The following is a 24,685-nucleotide window of genomic DNA, read 5'->3' on the forward strand; positions in this document are numbered from 1 at the left end:
ATGAAGCAATGCCACTAACTTCAGGAGGTCCAGGATGTCGCTCATTAACATAGGGCAGAACTTGAGACAGGCAGAGAGGAAGGTTCTGTCTCCTGAGAAGATGTACAAATTTATTCTTTGCATCATGACCATCATATAATAACAGATAATTTTATTTAAACATTTTAATTTTTATGTCTCTTTTATAGAGATCGTAATCGAAAAAAGGGAGATCTCTGAATCAGAACACAAGAATAGCAGATTAACCCTTCTGTTCTAATTCTTATCATACAGAAAGTTGCCAGAGGAACAGGGGTTAAAGTAAGTCCCTCTTGCACCTATTCATCTCAACCACTGTTAACCATCAATACAGGTGGCTGTGTCCTTCTCCTTACATGCAAACTTTGAGCAAAACCAACCAAACAAAAAACCCCACAGAACTACTTTTTTCCAGATTTTTTTAATTATCAGGCAGGATAACATCTGATTGAATATGCATCCGTATTTTTGTCCCAACTGGGAAACGCAAGGGCCCACGTAGTACAGCATATAATACTGCAACACCTATATTCCCTTCATTCCAGGACACATTCAAGACCTTTCAGACTTTGTGATGTTAGATGAACTATACAAAGAATCCCTAAATGTGTCTTGTAAGTATATGTCACTATTTTGTATACTAGGTAGCTTATTCACCAGAGTTAACAGTGTTTGCATAGAAAACAGGAATTATAACCAAAATTGAATGGAAATGCATTCATCTTACTGATAAGGAAACAGCATTAGAATCAAGTATTCTTTCCCCCAAGTTTTCTTTTCACATACCTGAGGTGGTCTATATGCACAGGAAAGAGAGACATGCCCCAATTTACTCTGGCTTTTGTCTGAAACTGTTTCAGTTTCCTCATACTTCTCTACTTGAACTTACTTACAGGTGGATTATTTGCATACTCTGCCACTCATACAAAAGTACTGCTACAAATCAGAGAAGAGATGAATATCCCCAGTAACTTTGGCCATATATCTCAGGCATTCGGAACCACCTGCCAAGTACAACTTATCTTTCCATCACTGCTACAAAATCATCTATTCCCAAGATCTCTGTAACAAACCCAGGAAACAAGGTCTCCTTAGGAGACTAGACAGAATGATAGCACAGTGCCTACCCTGTGTGACTGACTCTGTGTGGCTTGTTTTGGGCATATGGAGTAGTATCATAAACTTCTCTACTAAAAGCTACTGCTTGCTAACCAATTTCAGTGTATGCATTTTAGAGGTATTTTCTAATATGCTTTAGTTAGCAGCATACACTGTCTCTATCACAGCAGATTAATTTTTTCCTTGCTTCATCTAAATCACTGTGCCCAACTCTTGAGTGATGTCTGTGAGGATGACCAGCAGCTAAAAGTCACCTTTGGTCTCCACGGAAACATGCTTTCATCTCTGGCAAGCTGCTTTTGTCTCAGTTGATTATACTTAAGCAGTTGATGGGAAATGGAGTGCATTATTTCAGTGTGTTTTCCAAAGAATCAGAACAGAAAGAGCATAGTTTGCTCTTGCCCTCTGCATCACAGTCAGAACGGACGTCTGGTTTTCCATAATCCTGGCATATAACTGCAGTAGAGTCATGTAATAGAGACAAACCCCAGAAGTTAACGATCATCTAAAGTTGTAAAAAAATTAACACCTCTAAGACTTTCAACAATACCCTTACCTATTTCCAGAGTTGAGCAAAGACATGAGCCCTTAAAAAAAAAAGCTTATATAAGTGTAATGTGTTTTTCTTGTATGCTATTCTTCAAGGATGATTAATTGTTTTAAGTTTTGTATGTTGGTTCCTTAAACCTCTTAAAAAGAACAACTGCTTACAGGTAAAGATCCTAAAGGAAAAATTTTTAAGCACAGACAGCAGTTTTATGAACTCAAAGATTCTTCTTTTATAAAAGTAGTGCTAGGTTCCTGATAGACTATATTTTTGGGGGTTTCAAAGCCAAATAATAAATTTAGATTGACAATTTCTGAATAAGAACAAGTGACCACACTAAACCCCTCTAAAGTACACTTGGTAGCCAAAATAGATAGTTTGCAGAGAAACTAGAATCACCTTAACATTGTATATAGAAAATTCCAAATTAGTAACTAGAAACCAAACTGGTGAGTTAGAATAAAGCCTCAAATTTGTCACAACAATAAACTAAAGAGTCACATTTTCTACAGCAGGATTTCACATAATTACAATTCCTAACAGGAATGGAATTGGTTTGGGTTTTTTGTGGGGGGTTGTTTGTTTTTTGTTTTTAACAACCTTTCAGTTGTACAATAACAACTACAGAAATTTGATTTGATTGCTGCTATCAATGTGTAATCTCTAAAATAAGAGATTGCACATGACAGCTGATCACTAAATTTATATATTTTTAATGGATTTTTAAGTATCAACTTACCACATCTGAGATGTACTTGTACCTCCTTGAGGTAGAAGAAACTGCATATATCACAAAGTTTAGCAAGTTACTTTGTTATTAGAGCTGGAGGAGGAGGAGGCTAGAAAATCTCTGCCAGGAGAGTGGTCACATATTATAAAGCAGTGGAATTAAGAGTAAACATTTAGCATTAGCACATTTAAGTACCTTTTAAAGCTTCAGGTTAAGTGTAACAAGAGCAAGTATTTCCTAACTGTTGCCTTGATGCTACGAGCCCAGTATTTGAGTTATTCATCTGTCCTACTATTGTAACAGTGCTCTGTTTCATAAAATTAATAAAACTAAGTCATTGCTGTGGTGCTCAGAAAATGGGAAATTCAGCATTGCCAAATCTTTCCTCAGCTCTCAAAATCTTGCTATTACCAGGAAAAATCCCAATTTCTTAAAAAGAAGTTTCTAGCCTTCTTGGTTATAGAGATCTTTAAAATTTGACAAGTTCAACCTACAAGTTAAAAAAACAGGAAAAAGATTAAGCAAGTAAACTTGAGGCTTCTCCTGTATTTATGCAAGTTCAGTTCTATATGGGAGTAGGATACTTCATCATACCCCTCTTTAGGGTAGGAGAAGAGAATTAAGATAGAAATAGGTTAAAGATAAATAGGCTAAAGAAACAGAGTAAGATAAAAATAGGTTGAAGAATAGAATAAGATAAGAATAAGGAAATATCCTGTATAAGGTGATTTCTTTAGTGTGCTAATAAATTTTAAGATAATTCCAGCTTTAAATTTATTTCACAGTATTGGATTAGTTTGCAAAGTGTTTTATGTTCATGGTGCTCATGAATAAAGTAAGACAAGTAATAGAAATTTCAATTTCATTTCTTTGTGTCAATTTTATCTTATGTCTCAAATACAAAGTCAGTTCTGTTTATCTAATACTAGATTATTTTTTTGTCAAAGTAGGTCATGTACATGCACAACTCTCTCATACCTTTGGACACATAGTTTTAAAGTTTTTCCAGCATAAACAGCTTTTCCCTTTTTAATTGATTTCCCCAACTGTTTACCCTTCATCTATGTGCCAATATCAATCTGCAAATAAGGAAGCTTATTTAATGTGGCACATAATACTACAGCTGAACAGTTTCTTGATTTTGTTGGCTTTTTAATTTAAAAGTTTCTACATTTTACCCACATCCTTTTCACAGAGACTGAATAGAGGTTTTAAGAAACAGAAACAAACCCTTAACAGACCAGAAATTTAGTGTTTGTGAGGAAATGTTTTTTCTATTAACACCACAATACTGTCTAACAAAAGACATTCTTTCACTAAAACTTCTGAATATATAGGCTGTCACTTTTCGTCTGTCACAATACAATTTTACTAGGAAAGTTATAGGTACAAACATGGTCTTTTTCCATTACTAAAAAGGGACTTCCCCCCCTCCCCATATGGCTTTTTACACAGCCCTGAAGATAATTGTCCATGATCTTAATATATTTTAGAAATTTTTAGTTGCCATGGGAGACAATTGGCAATGTTCCATAGCACCCAGTGAAAATTCCGTCAGGGTTCCCATTACAGGGCTATTCTGTCAGGATCAGAATTATAACACTTTGTGAAAATTTTCTTCAGATGGTACTTAGATCTCTTTTGGAAGGGACAATACTAATCTTTACTGGTAAAGGATAGGAGAAAAACAATACATGATTGACAGAAAATAGCTTCGTTGCCTCAACAAGGATCACGGGACCAGATCATTAGATGTATCATGGCCAGAAGCCTATGTTTGTAGAAATAGTTTTGTTGGCGCTCTTATCTAGAATTCTCCAGTTTCATTTGTAATGCAGTACACAAGGTGTAAAAGAATTCTGGTGCTCAGGAGTATACCCTCCTGAAACTGCTTTAGAAGAGTGTAAATCATGTCCTCTTCAGTACCAGCTGCTGCATCCGTGATCATTCCTAATCTAGAGTGCTTACTCTATACCTGATGCCGTGACCTTGGGCAGACTACCCTTTTCAGCTCTAGGGGACTTCCAGCTACATGTTATCACCTTCTTCCTGAAAATTGTTATCTCCACCAGTCTGTTTACTGCTACCTGCTTCACTTACAGAAAATAAATAGGAGGTTTTCTTGAACAACTCAAAGGTAGTAGCCTGCTGTGAAGGCTCTAAGTGCCAGTAGCTGTGCGTGTCAGCGTGCCCAGAACCACCCTGACCTGCCCAGGCTCCCACATGCAAGTATGGAGCACTCCAGGCACTCTTCACCCATCCTGCTGAAGTTTGGCTGAGATAGCTTACCCATTTTAAATACTTAGTTATAATCAGTCACAGAAGCAAGATCAGAACTATGTATCCCTCATATCCAATTTCATGCCCTGATCATTAGGTCAGAAAATGGTGCACTTTTGCCCTTTGTGCCCCATTGATTTTGCAACCCTTCTCCATGTGTGACACAGCTTCAGTTGGCAAATGAAGAGCAGGCATGCCAAGCCAACAGAGGCAGCTATGGGATGCATAGGAGCCCACAGGCTTGCACCATCTCAGGCAGAATGCAGCTTAAAACGCAGACCTCCCACTAGCTGGATGATCAATGACCACTAGATTAAAAAATGGATTTCACCAACACTATTGGCTTCTTTCTTTACCAGCCTTTTATGTGTTAAAAGGGAGAGGAAGTTCTCTTTAGTTCTCTGAAATAATTACAGGCACCTGCCCTGAAGAGAGCATTTGAGGCTCTGGATCCAGAGCTGGAGAAGGCATTTACTGGCAGAAGTAAAAGTTCAGCTGTTTTCCTGTGCTCTGCACTTCAGCTAGCTCTAAGCAACCCTCTGCTCAGAAGGAACATGTTTACCTTTATCCTTCCATAGCATTACAAGTGTAAGCATCTAACTCTGCATTTTGGAGACTTCTCTGGGAATCTAAGAAGTTCAGTAATACGTGACTGGTTAACTTGCAGGCTTCTAATTATTTTCTTAGAACTGACAGGAAAAAGCTAGGGGAAAAAAAAAAAAAAACTATGGAAGGCAGCCTTACATATTGAATGACTAACATTCTAGGTAAATATTATTATTTATCACTATCCTATTACCTCCAAAAAACAAAACTCCAAAAATAACACATTTTACAAGAACTAAAAAGGAAACAGTTTGTGGGAAGGATTATACGGCTTGCATCACATACCCAAAAATGCCTTTTTTTTTTTTTCTTCCTCCAAAAGGTACACTCAAACTTTCTCCTCTGATTCAGATGAAGATAAAACCATAGGGATTAACACCTTAGATAAAACTTTATATTAGCAAGACATAAATAGCAGTATTTTCAAAGCTTCACTAAACAGTTTGCAGTTTTATTAAAGGAGGTGCTTCCACCCCAAAACTCTGTTCTATAGGCTGTATCAAACATCATATTCTGCAGATACAGTAACAGTTTAAGCATTCTGGTTGTAATCACAAGAAAAAAAACTAATATTGGATAATACCTGTTGTTTTTGTCAAGAGCAGCAGCATGTAGAAATGTGTAACAGTACACAAGCCATATTTTTCAGTTCCTCGTGTGTTTACGTAATTTAATGGTGATGTTATTTCAGAAAGCAAAATCACTTTGTACAAAAAAGATTTCTTGTTTTTGAGATTAGACCAATAGATTTGGTTATTGCCAATAAGCAAAAAAATCACTTGCACTTCACTGAACAGAAGGAACTATTATGTGAAGAAGCAAAAGATTTTAAAACATGAAGCCACTCTTCCTCTTAGTATTAAGATTAAACAACTAACAGAACACAAATAGTTATTCATGGTATGCATTGATAAATATGACTGTTGGACAAGTGGTAAGCAACATGTGCTGTAAAGTGTAGCTTTGCATCTTGGAAAACAAACCCTTTTTTTGCAGCTAATTCTTTTCACTCATAAGACAAAAATACGGTATGGTATTGACTGTACATGCTAATTTTATATGCAGAACAAAGTCTAAGTGTAATACCCTCAAATTAACAAGTAGGTGTAAAAAAAAAAAACCAAAAACCATAATGCAACCTACCCGACATATTTAAGCAAGGCAGCACTGATGTAAAGATTAAACTGCAAATGAGGATCTCTAGCTATTTCTTTTGTTGGTAGTGAGTTGTTCTTATTTCTCCTGTAATCACATTTGTCCTATTATCTGTAACCCTTACAGCTATATAAAAAGAAAGCAGCTGGGAAGCTTGGAGATATCAGTCTCAAGATGACTGAGCAGGAGAAAGAATTTGCTGGGAAGACTGCTCAGTACCAGCAAGAAATGAAGCACCTCCAGCACCTGCTGCAAGACAGACAGGAAACCCTTGATGAAGTGCTCCAGCAGAAAAGGTAAGTCAGTCACAGGCAGAAGCAATCCAATTAGATCTGACAGGTAAAAGGGTGGGGGGAGGCAGCTGCACACGGCTGCAAGCTCTTGCTTTTCATCAGAGCCTCACACAGTATATTCCAGGTATCCTTTCTCACTTATCTTTTAGCTATACTGAAAATGCTGAAATGCCTCTCAATTCCCAGCTCCAAGACAGACCTTCTGAAGGGGGAATTTATTCTGGATGACTACTACTACTGTTAAGACTTCTTCTTAAGAATATCAACCTGACCCTAGTCTCTGATGATTTTGGGGGGTGATGTCTATAAATCATCAAGATATATGTTAAATAATTAACAGCATCTTCTACTAGAGGCTAAACACTTTCCCCTCCACACCCCTCAACAGTTTTCAGAATAGCAGCAAACTAAAGGAATTTCATGAGTATGCATACGATTGGTTTCCTTTTGAATCTACCTTACTGTTCTGTTAATAAGTGACTTAGATTGGCTACATGCAGAATAATAATAAGGAAAAGGATAATTCAGCAGATTTATACAAGATCATGACTGTCAGTGTTGAAATATCCTTTTAATAGAGTCCTTTAAAGGTATTTTTCCCCTCTGGTAGTGGAGAGCTTCACAGCACATTCATGTTATAGGCATACAGGAAAAACTTTCTACAGCTGAAGAGAGGTAAGCAAGCAGTCAACTATTCCACATTTCTCTGGAAATAGTTATTTAGGATTTTTAGCTAATTAAGTGTCTTTCATACCTCTGGGCTCATGTTACAATTCTTTACAGTAGAGAACAGCTAGTTAAACAGAGGGCTTTGTCAATGTGGGGTAGAGCATAGTTCAAAGTCATATAATATGGATCATTCAAAATTTACCTTTCTAGCCCCAAAGTAGGTAAATGAGATGATGTAGCACAGCTGTGTCAAATAATTAATTACACTTTCCATACAGTATACTAAATCACTTTTTCCTCTTCAGTCTGCACTGACTCATTTTTTCTTCAGTAAGCACATACAATTAATACTTGCAACTAACTTTTAAGAAGCAAGATCTGCACCTAGAACCACAATATAGTAGTCCATTTAGCAATATGATGATGAAGAAAAATGGTTTATGGAAGCAAGTACAAGATGAACCTCAAAGAGATGTCTTGCATTTCTATAGTCTCCTATATTAATGAACAGCGTAATTGGTGACTGCCTTTTTCTGGTGGTAGTTAAGCCTTAAAGTGTTTATTAGAGTATAATATAATGAATACAACTCTGAAAGTAAAAGATAATTTTTATGTTTATCTTTCAAAGTTGTATTTTGTTTCATCTCATTATCCACTATTTTCCTTTGATAACTATATTAAAAAGTCTAGATACAAAAAATGAAATGTCACTAAGAAGTTAGCTGAATTCTATGCCTATATAAGAAAGAATATATTTTTATTCTTATAAAACAAAATCAATAAAACCAACTAACACCATGGCTGATACTGTTCATACAAACTAGTTTTCTCATGTTCCTTTAGTCATCTCAAGTATTGCGGTAATATAAAGTAGTTTCCCAAGGTAATCCAAATACATATGTACTCCGTTATGCCTATCTGCCAGAAGTGAAACATGTATTTTGGTCAGCTTTGTGTATTTCTGGATCTATAAGACTTATTATTTTCTCTCTCCCTTCCCTCCACACAGTCACAGAAGAAGGAAGGGAAAATTATTTGTAGTTTAGATGTTGATAGTAATCTGTAGCTTGGCAACCAAAGTCACTATGCCAGGACAGTACCAAACATTTACATTTATTTCCACTAGCTCTGTTTACAGAGTAAAATTTATAGTCCAGAGAACTGTCTAGCTGATAATGTTTCAATTCAAAATACCTGTAAAAACATTAAGGTAAGTGCATTCAGTAAATATATTGTATATTAGATGCTCTAATTTCAGTGTTTAAGTAATGAAAAATCACAGTAGCATACCACACTTTTAAGCAGGAAAGCCAGTTTAAATTAAAATTTAGCTGAAGGTATGCTGACTATTTGGATAGCTAATTTTGCGTTTTATTAAAGTTACAATTTCTCTTTAGGAAGACTATAAAACAAATTAAGCTATTTTAAAATCACTGACCGGAGTCAGTCTAGTCAAAAGCACTGTAAGTAGGTGAAGACAGAAAGCTTTTTTCCTATAACTGCTTTTGCTCTTGCATTTAGTTTTATAAAAGCAGAGTCAAGAAGTTATAGCAAGTCTGACTTGGCTACTGCCATGAAATTCTTTATCATAAAAGTTTACTATATTTCTTGTAAAACAAGGGAAGATACCACTTCAGGTCTGGAAACAGCACCGTTCTTGCAGCGAGGCACTACACCAGAGGTAAACAGCCCCACCGCAGTAATCTGAACAGGACTGTAGCAAACCTGACTGATAGCAGGTCAGGGCCCTCTTATCATGGCACATTACATCGTGCCAACGTACCCAGAGGTAGAGCTACTGCAGATCACAGCATGTTCAAAAGTAATGTTTGTCTAGACATTTGCACAGCAGTGATACTCATATGCTTCCTCATTTTTATTTCTTCTCTCATCATTTTTTTTGACAAATCGACATCCAAACTAACATGGGCTTCATAAAACATAATAAAGGTGACTTTCCTTTGAAACCTTCTCCCTCTCCTGCGTCATCTTTCACCTGATGACAAAAATCAGCAGTTGCACTACCTACTCATTGCATCCAAGGGAACAGAATTTTTCTGCTTGGCTTTTGAAAAGAAACGCATATAGGTATGTTCTTTTGATAAAAGCTTTTAAAGCTTCTAAAGATAATGCAAAGTTTACCTTCCTAGAAGCTGCTCTGTAGAGCCTTCTTAATAATTACAGCCTTTGCTAAAGGATATTGGAAATTCACAGCAAGCTTTTGCCTAAAGCAACTGACAAGAAAGTAGTATCATTTTCTGTTCTTCAGGTAGCTGATAATCACGACATTTTTATTGTTTACAGAGTAATCTTATGAGTCATCATTATCACATACCTTTCCTTAAATGAAATATATTGCATGTTTCAGATATAAAGTTGTTAATGTGGTTCTAGGGTACAGAAGCAGGTTCATAAATGCCTCAAGTCTTATTTCAAAGGACACTTACCTTTATGAGTTTTCTAGGTCACAGTGTATTTCATAAGTCATCTGCAGAGGAGCAGTACTTCAAGATAGTTACAGCTGCCGTACTTTGGATGTTAAATGCAGGTTTGAAAGTCTTAGTAATGAAACTGCTTCAGACTGTCCTCAGAAGAGGGTCGACAGTAGAAAAGCTTCACAGCCGTGCACAGGCAAGAGAGAGAAGCTGTCTTATCTGTAGGGCTACATATAAAATTGTAACCACAATAAAAATGTTGATCTTTGTGATAAGGTTTATTTAAATAAACTGTTACAGGATAGATGAAAATTAATTCTTGAGCCAGAAGCACAAAGAAGATTCTCAGAGATTAAGGCTGAATGAATTGAGTCCAGCAAGGGCAGAAAGCTCTGTCTTTTGTAAAGAAGAATCTGCTTTCAGAATCTGCCTCCATTAACTTTTTCATCGTCAACCATCAGTACAGCATTGGCATTTTGCTTACTCTTAAGATATAAAATCTTACATTTTGGCTAGGTTAGGTAGAGGTTGAATGGAATTTTTATTTTTACTCATTTAAGTGACAACAGCCTACATTTATGAGAAGCAAACTTTAATGCTTTTTGCCTAAAGACATCTGGAAACAGGACACATTTACTACTGAATACATATCTAGTTTTAAATGCTAAGTGATAAAAGACTTGTGTTTGAAGAGGTAAACCAGCTGCTATGGGCACAAGGGAATAGCAAGGGTTACCCAATAGGCTGTGATCTGTATAGGGTAACGTCACAGTAGTCACAGTCAAGGATAGTAATGCTTTGCAGAGCTTGACAGAATTTCTGGTGAGATCCAGAAAAATGCGAGAGAAGGGTAGTGAGGGCCATTGCCCAGTGAAGTAGGAGCAAGGAAATTTTGGTGTCGAGAAAAAAGTACAGGCCATCAGCAGCTAACTCCGAGTTCCTAAGACAACTAGGTGGTCATGACTAGCAAGAATAAGGACACCCCCTCCCCAACCTATTTTGCTGAATGTATTTTTTTAGATTTTGATTGGGTCAGAATTTTAAAACAAACAAACAAAAACCTGGCAGAGGCAAAACCCCCTTGTCTAACTACAGCTGGGTTCTAACTGCTACTTGTTGTATGCTCACCTGAAAACCAGCTGAACTATAAAAGCTGTACATTCTGCCATGCTGAAGAGACTTACCTATGACTGCAGTATACTGTGTGCAAAGCCAGGGGCATCTGTGACGTGCTTCCTTGACAACAACATGCTTTGACTGCTCATTCCAGAGCAAAGTCAGCAAGTGCTTTCCGATTCTGCATCTCTGGGCTCCTTTAAAAATTAATCCTCTAAGAAGAGTTCAGATATACCACCATCTCTAAAGGCATCTGTTTCCTTGCTACTGAAGTAATTTTATTCATGTGGATACTTCTAAAACTAGTATCTTTGAACTAATTTTTCTGAAATCGATGCAGTTGCCATTGAACTGAACATATGGACTGAAAATGAGCATCTAATTTGTCAGGCATGCTGACAGCATTAAACTGCAGTTCAGAATTCAGTGATCTTTAGTTTTGTCTTCAAATTTTCTCTGCCTCAAGCTCATACAAGCATTAACAATGAAACAATCTTTTTAAAAATGGTGTTGGTTTTAGAAATTAGCAGGTGAAACAAAGCCTGGGTAATGTTCTGCACTACAATAAGGGTAAACCAGATTAAGCTCTTGTATATTAGTATTAGAAGATAAAGAGTGCTGTGCACACTGCATGCAGACTCCAGTTGGAGAGAAGTAGCAACAGAGAACAGGAGCTTGTCCCTATCAAGATATAAAAGTTAATTTAAAAATAAAACAAGATGCTGAAAGTGTTCCAAGATCACAATACAAAGGGCCCATCTCAACCAATGGGTGAAAGTCAGGATGGCTTGTCAGGGGAGTTCAATCGTGTAGCGTTACTCTTTGTGCCTCACATCCCCCAAAATGTAAGCTGAGGATAATTGCCTTTGTAAAGCATTTTGAAGCATATACTGAGTAACGGGTAATATTAGACACTCTTACTGCTGGCTCAAGGAAAACTATACTTTGTGAGAACAAAGTCTTCTACAGTTTTGGTGTTTCAAAAGCAAGAGGTTGCTTCTCAATAGCTTTTTAGAGACTTGGCAGAAATGGAAAGGTCCAACCCATTAATGTGGCTTCTCACATTCTTGAGCAGTCTTGGGCTACTCTTAGCAACTGTACTACTTTCACCTGCCTTTGTTTGCTTTAATTCCATCCTTAGTGGTTAATGATCTCTTCCACTATCGAAAGTTCATTCCAAGCAGTATATATAAGGATAATCTTAAGGCCTTCTCAATAAGGTGGTTGGTTTTTTTTTTTTTCATCTTCTATCTATACAGCCAATCATAGGGTGAAACAAAATTAGATGGTACTATGTCTGGGACACTTTCTACCACTTTTTTTTTTTTTTAACATTCTCAGTGTTACTGATCACAAAGGGGTCTGTAAGAAGTACTGATTATATATTTTCTAGTATACTCCTTTTGCCAAAAATGTTGAGATTAAAATACTGTCAGGTTACAACATTTATGTTTTACATTTTTCTCTCTCATTTTTAGAACCTGGTTTTCAGAAAAATTTGTGTAAAGGGCTAGCTCTATTAAGTACTTCAGGTGGTGGCCTGAAGTAATTGTGTTAGAAAAGTCTGTATCATTAAGATTTGTGTGCTCAGTTTCTACACAATAGCTTTCCACTTCAAACGATCTTGATTTTCTGATTATTTTGTATTTTGACATATGCTAGAAGCAAGTCAGAGGAAACCCAAGAGCTTAACCTTGACCAAATATAACTTACTAAAAAGTCTGCGGCTGGAATACACTGCATTATTAAATGATGTCAGCTGCCATATTTGAAAAAAACCACAACTTTTTCTTGAGAAAAACATTAAATAATTCATTCATTTATGCTTGGGCAGTCAGAGAAATCAGGCCATAAGGTTATAATGCCTTAAGGACTGTCCTTCACCATCTTTGCCTCCCCCACGGGGAAAAAAAAAGTTTACACCACTTCTCTTTGATGTCCACAACAAGGCATTAGCTAAGCACAAAGTCTGACATGCGGTTTGATCAGACGTTTTTAGCCTCTGAGTGGAGAGATGCAGAACTCTTGGCACCCAGCAGAAGGGACGTACCTGTTACAGGAGGCAGAACTGCAGTCACGACAGATCCTGATTCAGTGGCAGTTGTGGTATTTGGATCTCACAGGCACTACTCTTTTGTGTGCACTTAATCCAACTTATTACATGGGTCCAAATCTTTTTTCCTGATCATATCCTCACTAGCATTACATTTAGTGGGCTTTTTTAAAAACAGGAACGAATTTCAGCCAGATAATTTCAAGTAGCTAAATACATGCAGTTTGTAATTTTCTTATCCACATACTGTAATTATGTACTGCCAAAAAGTGTTTTTAAAATTAGGATTTCTCTTAATTTTTTTTCTAGGAAAGTGGAAGGGGAACTTGAAATCATTTGGGAATCCACATCCAAAGAAAACAGGAGAATGAGAGAACTCTTACATAAATCCCTGAGGAAGAACAACACGTGGAATACTGTCACAGTTCATGAGCCACACTTAGATGAAAGCTCTCAGAAAGACCTAGTTTACGGACACGATTTTAGCTATTGTGATGTAAAGCCTTCATCTCCTACTAAAAATGAAATTCAAGAATAATGCATTATGCACCTCATCCAAGAAAGAGACCTCAGTGCCTGAATTTGACTCTCTTCAACAACACAAGATGTAACAGAACACTCACCCTCTTCAAAATCACCGCATATTCTAGTGTCAAAATGACAACAGCATATTCTCCAGCTGTACTGTCAAATAATCGAAGTTATATTTTAGGCTAGACTTACTTTTTTGAAGAAAAGGCTATTCCTTAAGGCAAAATGTGGTACAGCTCTAACTTAACATAAAAAGACAAGTATCCAGTTAACAAGGTAAACAACTGGTAAGCTTGGCGTTCTAGCAGACACACATACCTTGCCACAAAAAAAGTAAACAGCATGATAGAAAGCCCCCAATATGGTAAATAATGTGTCTCTATTATATATGTTCTAATTAAAAGGTCAAATTTCAATAAATTCTTCCCAAATAAAGTATAGACGGAGTACGACCAAAGTTGAAAAAAAAAAACGTGTCGTCTGTTCTCGTTGCTGGTGATGAAGCATCTTGACATCCTAAGATGGCCTTATACCAGACTGTCTGCCAAAAATCCTGTCATCTCAAGGACAGAGAAAAATTTGACTATGAAGCAGGCAAGACAGACACATCTTTAGGGATGACTGGAGGTGCCTGAACACACAACTGTCCACTAAGTAGATGTACAGGAGCCCAGGCGTCAGCAAGTTCCTGCCATAGTTTTGTCAAGGGGATGACATGCCAGCAGAGGATGCAGCCCTCCTCCAGATGGTCTTTTTCATCCCACTTCAGATGCAGTAGTTTCAGAAGCCGCTTTTTTTCCCAGAGCATTCTCTGCAGCCGTGCCAGTCTTCAGATTATTATGACGCATATTTGTCTTAGCTTTCATAATTGTTGATTTTTCACAATATTGCACATAAGTATTGTAGTAGTATGTATTGGTATGAAGTGACTTTATTTTGGATTTACATATAACTTGCTGGATCAGCTTTTTGCTTTTGCTTCATTTCCTTAACAAAACCTAAATAGTACCAGAAAACTGTAACTATACAAAAGAACTGTAACTATAGTAGCTGTATAATACTAGAAATAATGAAGAATCTCATTGGCTTTGATCAAAGTTAACAAAAAGAGTAGAAAACCAAGTTAAATACCAAAAAGAATACATACTGTTTGTGCCTAGAAAGTTTCCTGCTTTCTTGAGGCGTTTTCCTTCAGGCTAAGGCCATGACTCAGTAGAACAGGGTTATTTAAGAGAGGGTGGGGAGAGCACCTTAACACCACGATTTTTAGTATTGTGTGTATGTACTGTGTTTAAAGCCAGCTTCTGCAATACAGTGGAAAGTCAGAGACTCTACGACTCTCAAAGCACTTGCAAAACCTTAGTGCACTCAGGTATCACCCTGATGAGACACAAAACACCAAGGCAGCCAAGTTGTAAATACATACCAGTCCTACAATCAGTGGGATTTTAATATGTACTTTAATTACTTTCCCTTTGCTGGAAATAAAACGAGTACAACAACCTTACCAGCTCATCAAGATAAAACTTCAACATGCCACTTAAACTTGGACTAACAAAACTAGCACTGCTATCTTATGGTCTCCTCCCAGAGACTCAACAAGAGGTACAGCTTCAAATTCTTTCTCCTGGCTTTTCCAACTTAATTATTTTAGAACTCTGACTCACAGTAACAACCAAAAACATCAGAAACAATTTTTAAGCAGTCTTAATATGTGAAGTTGTCAGGGGGGTGTTTTCCTGGGGTTTTGGGGGAGGGGAGAGTGGGGAGTGGTCTGGTGCTAAACCAGTCCTGTCTCCTGTCTTCCTTGAATTTGAAATGGAAGGTCTGAAATGCCTATTCAGACAAGTCATACATAGACTTCACAGACACACATGCTCCCCTCATTTCCAATCTGCAAGTATGTTTACAACAATCCTGAAAGAACATCAAGCAAACATGGCTATACCCACCTTGTTTTTCATGTTTTTGAAGGCAGGCTTTGAAAATGAAGTCTTCTACATCATATTTTTAAGATAAGCACCTCCGAGTATGCAAATGCAACCTTGGAACTGCATATGTAAATGATTTACATATTCTTCTAATCTGTTTTTAAGTGTCCTTTTGAATGTCTCGGTATTTTGTAAAAGGAAACAACTTCACAGGGAAAAAACTATGATATTGGTAATTGTTTAGAAACAGAAATGAGATTTTCAAAACTCTCTTAATATTGGCTTAACTGTTCTTCCATTGAGGTAACTGGGAATATTTTAGAATTACACTTCTGCCACATCTGCTTCCCATTTTCACAGCGACACTCTTAACACTATGATCAGAAATGCTACACTTGCTTTTTCATTTGCATATCATTAAAACATTAAGTTGAACTTTAAATGAGCTAACAAAATTTAATTAAATCCCTGGGAGATTATCCATACTCAGTTTCCACAGCATTTGCAAGAAAACTGAGAAAACACAATGTTCCATGGATGAAAAAGTGCTTTTGTGGCTCAGGACCACTTTTTTGGCATACCAAAAAATCCTATTAAAAGATACTTTAAATACATATGTGTGTATCACCCATTTAGCATTCCTGGATATTAAAATCCTGGAATTGCTTCAGATTAACAAAAGCAAACACATCTGCAAGAGTGTCGAGCGTTGTACAAATAGAATTAATGGTCAGACAGCTGCTTCTCTCCAATTCCCAGTTAGGAAAGAAGGTAATTTTCTACCTTATGAACAGCTAAAAGAATTGTTTTTCCCTTAAGTCTCTTTCAGAGGAAAGATAAATCTTGGGCTCCAGATGTTTTTCAACTTGCATTAAAACACCTGTTTTTCCTATGTTTCTACGTACAAAAAGTACACGAAATGTTTATTGCAGACTACTGATTTTAGGATTATAAAAAACATAGAAGACAGGCATTACACGTATAAATATTCTCTGAAAAAATGCAAATATTTTTATTAAAACACACAACATTTAAACACTAAGTAAAAAAACCCAGAAAAATCCCACTGAAATTACTAAAAAAATTGGTAATTTTAAGAGTTAAGTTTGCCTGGTACGCAATACCACTACTTAAAATAATCAAAAATCCAACGTCTCAAAAGCTAACTAGAAGGAATAAAGAGTTTAAAGGATGATCACCATGACTTCTATGCTTAAGCAGCAGTTAAAATAATTTTCTTTGAGCACTGGAAAAAAGCCTGAATAAGCCACTAGAAACCAACTGAATTAGAGGCGTTTTGTATATTTTAGCAGTTACTGACTCTTTCCAGCTTCAGAATATTGAAGACTGAGGTAATTCTAGGACGTGCAATTAAGGAGAATTTAGCTGCATTATTTGATAACCAAACCCACTTACTACAGAGTTACCACAGAGTTTATCAGTACATTTTATTTTTAAAAAAAATCTTTAAAAATTACATGCATTTTAAATTCGTAATGTACACTCCCCTGAACACACACAGACAATATTGAAGTCAACTGCTTGAAAATGCCACCCAAGGAAGGTACTGAAGTCTGGATGCCAGCACCAAGCATGGTTAAGAAGCATTGAGTACTTTTACAACTTACCATTACAGATCAAATTATATGCAATTACATGCTATTTGAAAATGGGTGTTACAGAAGTGAAGAGTTATGTAGTAGAAAAGAGTTTGTTGACATTGGGTTCTCGGGCTTTGCAAACAGCCCGGAATGCAGTGCCCTCTCCCAGTCAGCGCCTAATCCACTGATCACACAGTTCAACAGCATCACTACGGCATTAACTGCTGTCAACTGAAGCTGCACCTTGGCAGGCCGATGCCTATAACTGGCCTGACAGAAGTTTTGGTAATGCTTGGGAACTGTAATTGAAGTCGCACAGAATTGTGACAACTGGCCACAGACCACCCCATTCCTTTAGTTACCAGAACAGTATGCAGTTTTTGTTAGAATGCTTCTGTCCATTCAGTAAAACTGCTTTATTTCTGCCACTGGGAAAAGAGGTCCTTCAGCATGTCCTTAGGTTAACAGGCATATTAACACAGTTCCCATGTTCTATTACAACTTGGATTAGGCAAATAAACCCATCATGAGCCACAGGAAGATGCAATGTAACCAACACACTGAAGAACAGATAGATGGGCTGAACTTAACTGTTACAATACAGAAATCTTCTCTTTCACAGACTGAAAATAGCTGGAATATACCTCTTGCCACGTATTGCTGTAGAATGTGGGCATTTATCCAGCAGAAGGAACTCTGATTCAAGTCACATAACTAAAAAAAACCAAAAAAACACACACCGAAACAGTTCTCAATTTTCCACATTCTAACCTAATTCTAACCTAACCCATTTAGAGCTAATTATATATGCTGATTTCAGATGGAACCAAAGTATTCTGTAATTTGTTTATCAATACCAAACACACAAATACGTGCTACCACGCAAGTACAAGATCCATCCTTTTGGAACAAATAGACAACATTCTTCTCTGGTATTAATTTCTCATTACAAATTAATTCCATCAAGACACACATCAAGACACAACATTTCAACACTGTAACAACATTATCAGTGAATCAGATGCCAGTGCTGGAAAGTCTAGGCTGTAACATACTTAAATTATGTTCCAGTCAAAAAAAAAAAAAAGATTGATACAGTGTTTCTGAAACTCATTTTACTTTATCAAAGGAGCAGGTGAAATGGACAGATTAAATAAAGGGGTATCAGGCAGACAAATCTAAAGAAACAGGTGCATCTCATAACAATGTGAAATAATAGTTAAAGAATAGAGTGATCAGCAGTTCTCAGGTATGGCCACCAAGGACTTACAGAGAAGTGACTGGGCAGGACAGCATTACACTGTTTTACTTCAGCTGTCAGATACAACTGCCTTCCTTACCTTTTCCTTTTACAGCCATATTAAAACCCCAATTCAAACACACTGCTACCTTATGCTTCAAGTGACAGTGATTCTTCTCCACAGTTGTATTCTTCTTGCTCTGCTGCAGTATTCAACAGGAAGATAGGAAAGAGAGGTGCTACAGAAGTTTAATACTTATTAGTTCCCCTCCCTGCTGGTCACATGATTTTAATCATCTTGCAATTCCAAGCAGAAGCCCAAACACTTATTTATCAGATTTTGGTATGAAAAAACTTGTTAGCCCATATATAGTCTAAAATAATGCAGTCAAAAGGACAGGGGATCAAGACAGCACTACAAAAAGTAGTTGAAAATTAATTCTTGCACCCTAAATTTTAGCAATGTACTAGGGATAGAACTAGTTCTTTAGGCTTACAGAGCTAACTATTAAGCACAGACACAAGAACTAGAGCTTCCTTGTCATTAGCCAGTATAAACAATTCTGTGTTAGCATGTCAAAACTTACAGGTGATACAAGGTATTTCAAAAAGGCCAACTTAAAAACCACATTTGTCAGAGAAACCTTCATCAAAGAAAAAAGTATTTCACAGCACTACATTTGCTATGAACCAGATGCAGCCTTTTTACCATCATTGCAAGTATTTTGTTTCCGATACAAAAGCTAACTAAAAGCAACAAAAGAAACTCCTACCCATTCAAAATAAACCTGCATGTCCCTACCAAAAGGAAAGAAATATTTTCATTATGTTGAACTGCTTGGGTGATAAGATACCAAATCAAGAGAAAACTATATCTGATGGCTTTGATGTAGTTGCACAGTGCATAAACAATAGGACTCTACTCTTAGGGATTGCTGTCACCCTGCTTTAAGATACACAAATTGTAACCACAAATATTATTGTAAGTAGTAGGAATTCAGCTCCTTTTCAAACTTCATATATAAAGCTTTATTTTTCAGAGAAGTCACCCTCACAAAGTCTGTGATCCTTATGAATGGAGATGATGACAGTGGTCATAAATCATTAAATGGTCATTAAGACCAAAGCCATCAGCTTCCAGTACACTGAGCTTCTCTTTACAACAGGATATGCTTAGAAGATATGAACAGCATCTAAACTGAGTACTGCTATAAAAAAAATGAGAGCATGAAAAAACATGCAAAATGGGCAAGGGTTATGGTATCAAGATAGTAGCTGATCTCATATGATCTTACCACCTCTGCAAATTTTTGAAGATTTTGGTTACAAGGGATGTTGTACTTTTACTTCAAGAAAAAGTGCTCACCATGTAACACTGTACACAACACCTGCTGGCTCCTGCTTTTGTATTTACATTTATCAGGTGCCAACTGACACACAGTAAATTCCTTCTGCTAGCACCTGCAAAAGGCTGTTCAAATGACCTGCACCAACACAGCAGAAAGCTCCATTCATCTTGCTTCAGCTGAGAAAAAAAAATAAAAATAAAAAAGCAAACAATGCAGAAGAATAAAAAGTAAACAATATAGTGTATTGTACTATAGGTAATTCTTTAAGAATTACAAAATTTAATATATTATCTCTTACAGTATTAGACATGGCTGCAGTTGACCCCCAATTAACTACTAGGATCTAGTTATCTTACCTTTTCTCCACAGAGTGAAAGACGACTTCCCCCACTACAATTACTACAATTTCTTCTTTTTAAACCCTCTAGCCCTAATATTATACAATACTAGTCATTGACCAATTTAATTGTTCCCACTCCTTGCTACTACATACAAAAATGCAATAGTGCTAAACCACAAGAAAGTTAACCATCTGGCAACATTTACCTTAGGTTCATCTTTAGAGGGAGCTTCTGGGAAACACAAAGTTACAGATTTCTTCTCTAACTAATGTGTGAAAACTAAGGAAGAAACAGAACTTGTAATCATTCTTTGCTTTTCTGTTAACATCAAGGATGGAAATAAATTACTTCGAGTAACCTTTGAACCAAGCCACACAAAGTAATGGGATGAAGTTCATGGAAGAAAACAACATTAGGAGAAAGTACCAAAGGTGCAATCTGAACTGTAAAACAACTGCCTTCAGAAACTCAAAATCCTCAAGGTGGCAGAGACTGCAGAGCTTCTGTCACGCACATTCATGTAGAACTTGTTACCTAAACTCCAAAGTACTACCACGTACTTTGTGGACATCATATGGATATTGTAAACCTCTGAAGCCTGTACCTCCTGCAGCAATTGAATAGACAAAGGTGTACTTTCCTCTCTCCAGCTGGCATGATTTGCCTAGAAATCATTTTGCACATATCAAAGCACATACTGCAAATCCAGCTTGATGTTCACAAGCATAAATTCAAATCTTTCAGGATGTTTTGTATACACAGTAATTAAGCAACCACAAAAGCTTTTCATGATTCGAACTATGTCTTATGAAGCTGGTACATTTGTTCTGGTTTCTCTCCCATGCTTGGTGTAGTTTTCAGCACACTACAGAAAAACCTAGGATCACTGAAAAATGCCCTTATAGGAGGATTTACTGGGCCACTACTGGCAGATGCTTGCCTGATGTTTCATTAAAGGTGTGTAATGAAGGAATCCTTCAAACTTCTTTAGGCACTATGTTCTAGTCCTTCACCAGCCCACTCTATTAGAGCATCCTCCCTATTTTGTACTATTCACAAATTTGTATGTTCACAGTATTTTCAGTCAGCTGCAACACAGCCACTGAACAGAGCAGACCCAAGACACACTCCTGCAGAACAAACCTTTTCCCCGCCTGACAGTGAGCCACTCCTCCTTTCTGCCTAAGTTTTTCAATTAGTTCTTCATCTACTCTATTACAGATTTTTTAAATTTTTTCTTTTAGACCTTCCCTCCACAGTTTGCTGGTGAGAATATAAAGAGAGTAACCAATAAAAATCCTTCCAAAATTGATATATATATTTTACTGTTTCTTTCCTATCCACTTGGCTTATTACTTTGAGAAATAAAACCAGTTTATTTTCACAGAATTATTGATAAATTCATACTCACTACAAGTCATTCCTTTATAGGCCAGTGTCATAGCTATTATTGCTAGGCACTATAGTATTACAAAGAAACAAACAAACAATACTCTTCCTATTCGCAGAGCTAACAACTTTTATGCATCTTTAAAGTGCTGAAATGAAGAATTAACTATCCTGTTATGAGTAAATCATCACCTTGTATTTAGAAACAAGTTCCAAACACACTCAAGTGTGAATGTGTTGGAATTTTGCATAATCAAGTAAATGAGCTTAGTTAGTACACAGATATTGAAGAAAACTGTACCTAAAAGCCCCAGAACTTGCTGAGATTTTAAAAAACATGTTACTTCACCTTGTTTCATAGATACTATACTAAATATAGATACTATACTAAACAAATGATTTGGATGTTTTATTCTACTAAAAAGTCTTTACTGCTGCCATTTTTTTTTTCTGTTACCCACCTGACATTAGCAACTTATTATTTTACCTCTATCACTGCTGACAGAGCATACCAATTCTGTTATACTGCACCTTCCTTCTGCTTACTGTATCTTATAGTTGTAAATTGAACCGATGAAGTAGTTTCAGCTTCCTTTCACAAAACATAAGAACACTGAGAGTTCTTCAATTCCTATCAAGAAACTGAGAAGATTCAGAATTTGTGGAACTGTCTGTAGTCCTATTAAAGTTTCATTGCTGCATTTACCGAGCATATTCTGTACATAATAACAGAACATAATTTTCCCTAGAAAAACATTTTGATTAAATAATGTGATTATAAATTCAAAAAGCAAACACCACCTTTCCAAAACCAAACCAAATCACTGGAGAGTCTGGAGTAAACCTCAGTAGTTCCAATGCATTTTCCAACTACTGTTAAAATATACTGGCATTACTTCTTACTCTGTTGTCAGAGCAGCTGACATATGCTGTGCTTCGGTTGTTGTGTAAATAGGAGGGAGATTCTGTTACTCAACAGACATTTTAAGGTAGGTATGCCCTAATGTCCTGTGAACTAAGGGTCATTCATTTTCTAATTTCTAGCCCATTAGAAAATTTCCCCCCACCCATTTAGAAGTCATTTAAACCCAGCTGTTTTTTTCCCTTCCTCTATTTTTAAGCCAGAAAGGTGCTGTTATCTTTCTAGCCAGAACACTGCTCTCCAACAGCTCAGAAAAGAGCATCCGAAGATATTTTTTCGCCATGAAAAATTTATGGTGCCATACTGGCACATCGCATCAGGAGTTCTAAGAGCTTTTCCTCTGGGACTACAAATTCTTGGCTGGCTAGGCACAGCTCTTCCATTTAGGAGAGCTCTCAGCACTCATCCTACTCTGCAAATCTAATGTAAATAAATAAGGTAAAAATTCTACACGGTCAATCAGCTTGAATCTGGAAGAGCAGATGCACGTTAAAGGTTTCTTTACCTTTAAAAACATGGTTTCTCAGTGAGAGAGATCTCCAGATTTTTTAGCTTTGAATTTTTTCCCTGAACTAAATTAATTTCAACATATCTATATAAATAGATATGTTTATTATATATAAATAGATATGATTCAAATATCAAATATCTAAAGATACCACATTGTAGTACTTGAAAGTTGTTTTACATATCAAATGTTTGGTTTTGGTAAATTCAAAATCTAAAACTGAGACTTCAAAAGTAGGCAGCACAGAGCTTTGTAACCTCTGCGGAGCACTTCAGTATTCACTGCCTTCTTCCTCAGCTAGAAAAGGGCACGCTAAAGATGCCATCTTCCAAAGCCAATGTTATCTGGTAATCCCTCCTTGACGAAACAGCAATAGAATGCAACCTGAATTTTGGACTCAAAAAAGAGATCGAAGTGAGGCGCTTGTTCCTCAAAGGGAAAAAGAAGAAAAGCTGGCTATGTATGAGAGAAATCACCAATTCTGATCAGGCTCTGAAACACTTAAAAACTTTGGCTCCTGAATGCTCTGAAAAAAACCCTAATTCGATATAGTCAAGCTAATTTTCTTCAGAGGCCATCATAATTCCTTTAGAATATCCTTAAGAAGAGACTCCTTGGGTTTTTTTGCGATCTTTTGGATACAACAACATACCCAGCATTTACAAGTTTATGAAGCCTCTGAACAGCTGTGCTTTAAAAAAAAAATACAAAAAAAATCTTTGTCTTACTAAAAAAATGTGTACTATTCAGGCAGGTCTAGTGTAAAATCTTTAGCAAACCTAAAAATTTCTTCAACAGCCTTGTTTGCCACATGGGCAAAACCAGCTACACTGTAACAAAGAACAAAGTAGGGAAAAGAATGCAGATATTTGGAAACTGTATATACAATGGGCATTAAGAACTACATAGTCATCTAATCTTTCCTATTGACTCCCCCAAGATGCAAAAATCTTGAGATCCAGTAGCATAACCCAGCATCAACACAGCTATTAAAAAAGACTGTTTTCTTATATTCCACTTGCAGCATGCCTGCAATTACTCAGAAAAAAAAATTAAAAATGCATTTGAGGATGACAATAGTGAGATCATCACTTCTTACAGCACATCTATTAATGGTAGGATTCAAAGAAAAGCAAGTGCAAGTAAACAGACCCGTCCTCTAATTAAAATTAGGTAACCTGTTAAGTAGCAAGGTTAGAATGGAAAGTACCCATTCTGAGATACTGCTAAGCTACAATTAAAATCTGCAAGTTAGAATGATCCTTACCATTTGCTTAAGTATTGGTCAAAGCAGAACACGTGCATTACTGCAAGCAATAAATACCAACCCTAACAAACATTAACCTTTATTATTAGTGACTAATGATAATAAAAGGTGCATTTATACACTGTGCCCTTGCTATTTCCCGAATTAAAGTTGAAAATTACTTTTTACGATTTAATTGGCAAATAGCATTTGAAAAGGTTCAAACTACACTGTTTAGTCAGGACCAGCCCACAGAGTGTTTGCTTCTGCAGCCCCTTGGAATTTGAACTCCTTGATCTCTTCATCTATGTATATATATTTGAGAGGGAAGGAGTCTTTTCCCACAGCTGTAAAATCCCATTTCTCTTGTCCATGAAGAAAATAACAGTAGAATTCTTTAACTCCATGTTTATTTTTTCCTTAAGTGGCTGAGGAAAAGAAGGATTGCCAGTAAAACTGCAAATCCTTTAACAAGCTTATAGCATCCCAAGAAGATTAATCCCTAAAACAAAACTAGACCATAAATGAAGATATCTTTCTATTTTTATAAGGAAACACAGACTAGTTAAGGTCAAGTCACTGGCAGAGATTTAAGACACCTATTGA

The 24,685-nt window shown here is 36.6% G+C and overlaps 1 protein-coding gene across 3 annotated transcripts in view; it reads left to right on the plus strand.

The window, feature by feature from the left end:
• The window catches only part of CEP89 (centrosomal protein 89), a 43,091-nt gene extending 28,578 nt beyond the window's left edge, over positions 1–14,513 (plus strand). For all 3 annotated transcript variants that reach the window (XM_075040088.1, XM_075040089.1, XM_075040090.1), the window contains 2 exons: positions 6,582–6,751; positions 13,331–14,513. In XM_075040088.1, coding sequence (XP_074896189.1) covers positions 6,582–6,751; positions 13,331–13,559 — 399 coding nt within the window. In that variant the 3' untranslated portion in view covers positions 13,560–14,513. The remainder of the gene's footprint in view (positions 1–6,581; positions 6,752–13,330) is intronic.
• Positions 14,514–24,685: the final 10,172 nt, after the last annotated feature.

This window comes from Buteo buteo, chromosome 11, assembly GCF_964188355.1.
Source record: "Buteo buteo chromosome 11, bButBut1.hap1.1, whole genome shotgun sequence".
Lineage (NCBI taxonomy): Eukaryota > Metazoa > Chordata > Aves > Accipitriformes > Accipitridae > Buteo > Buteo buteo.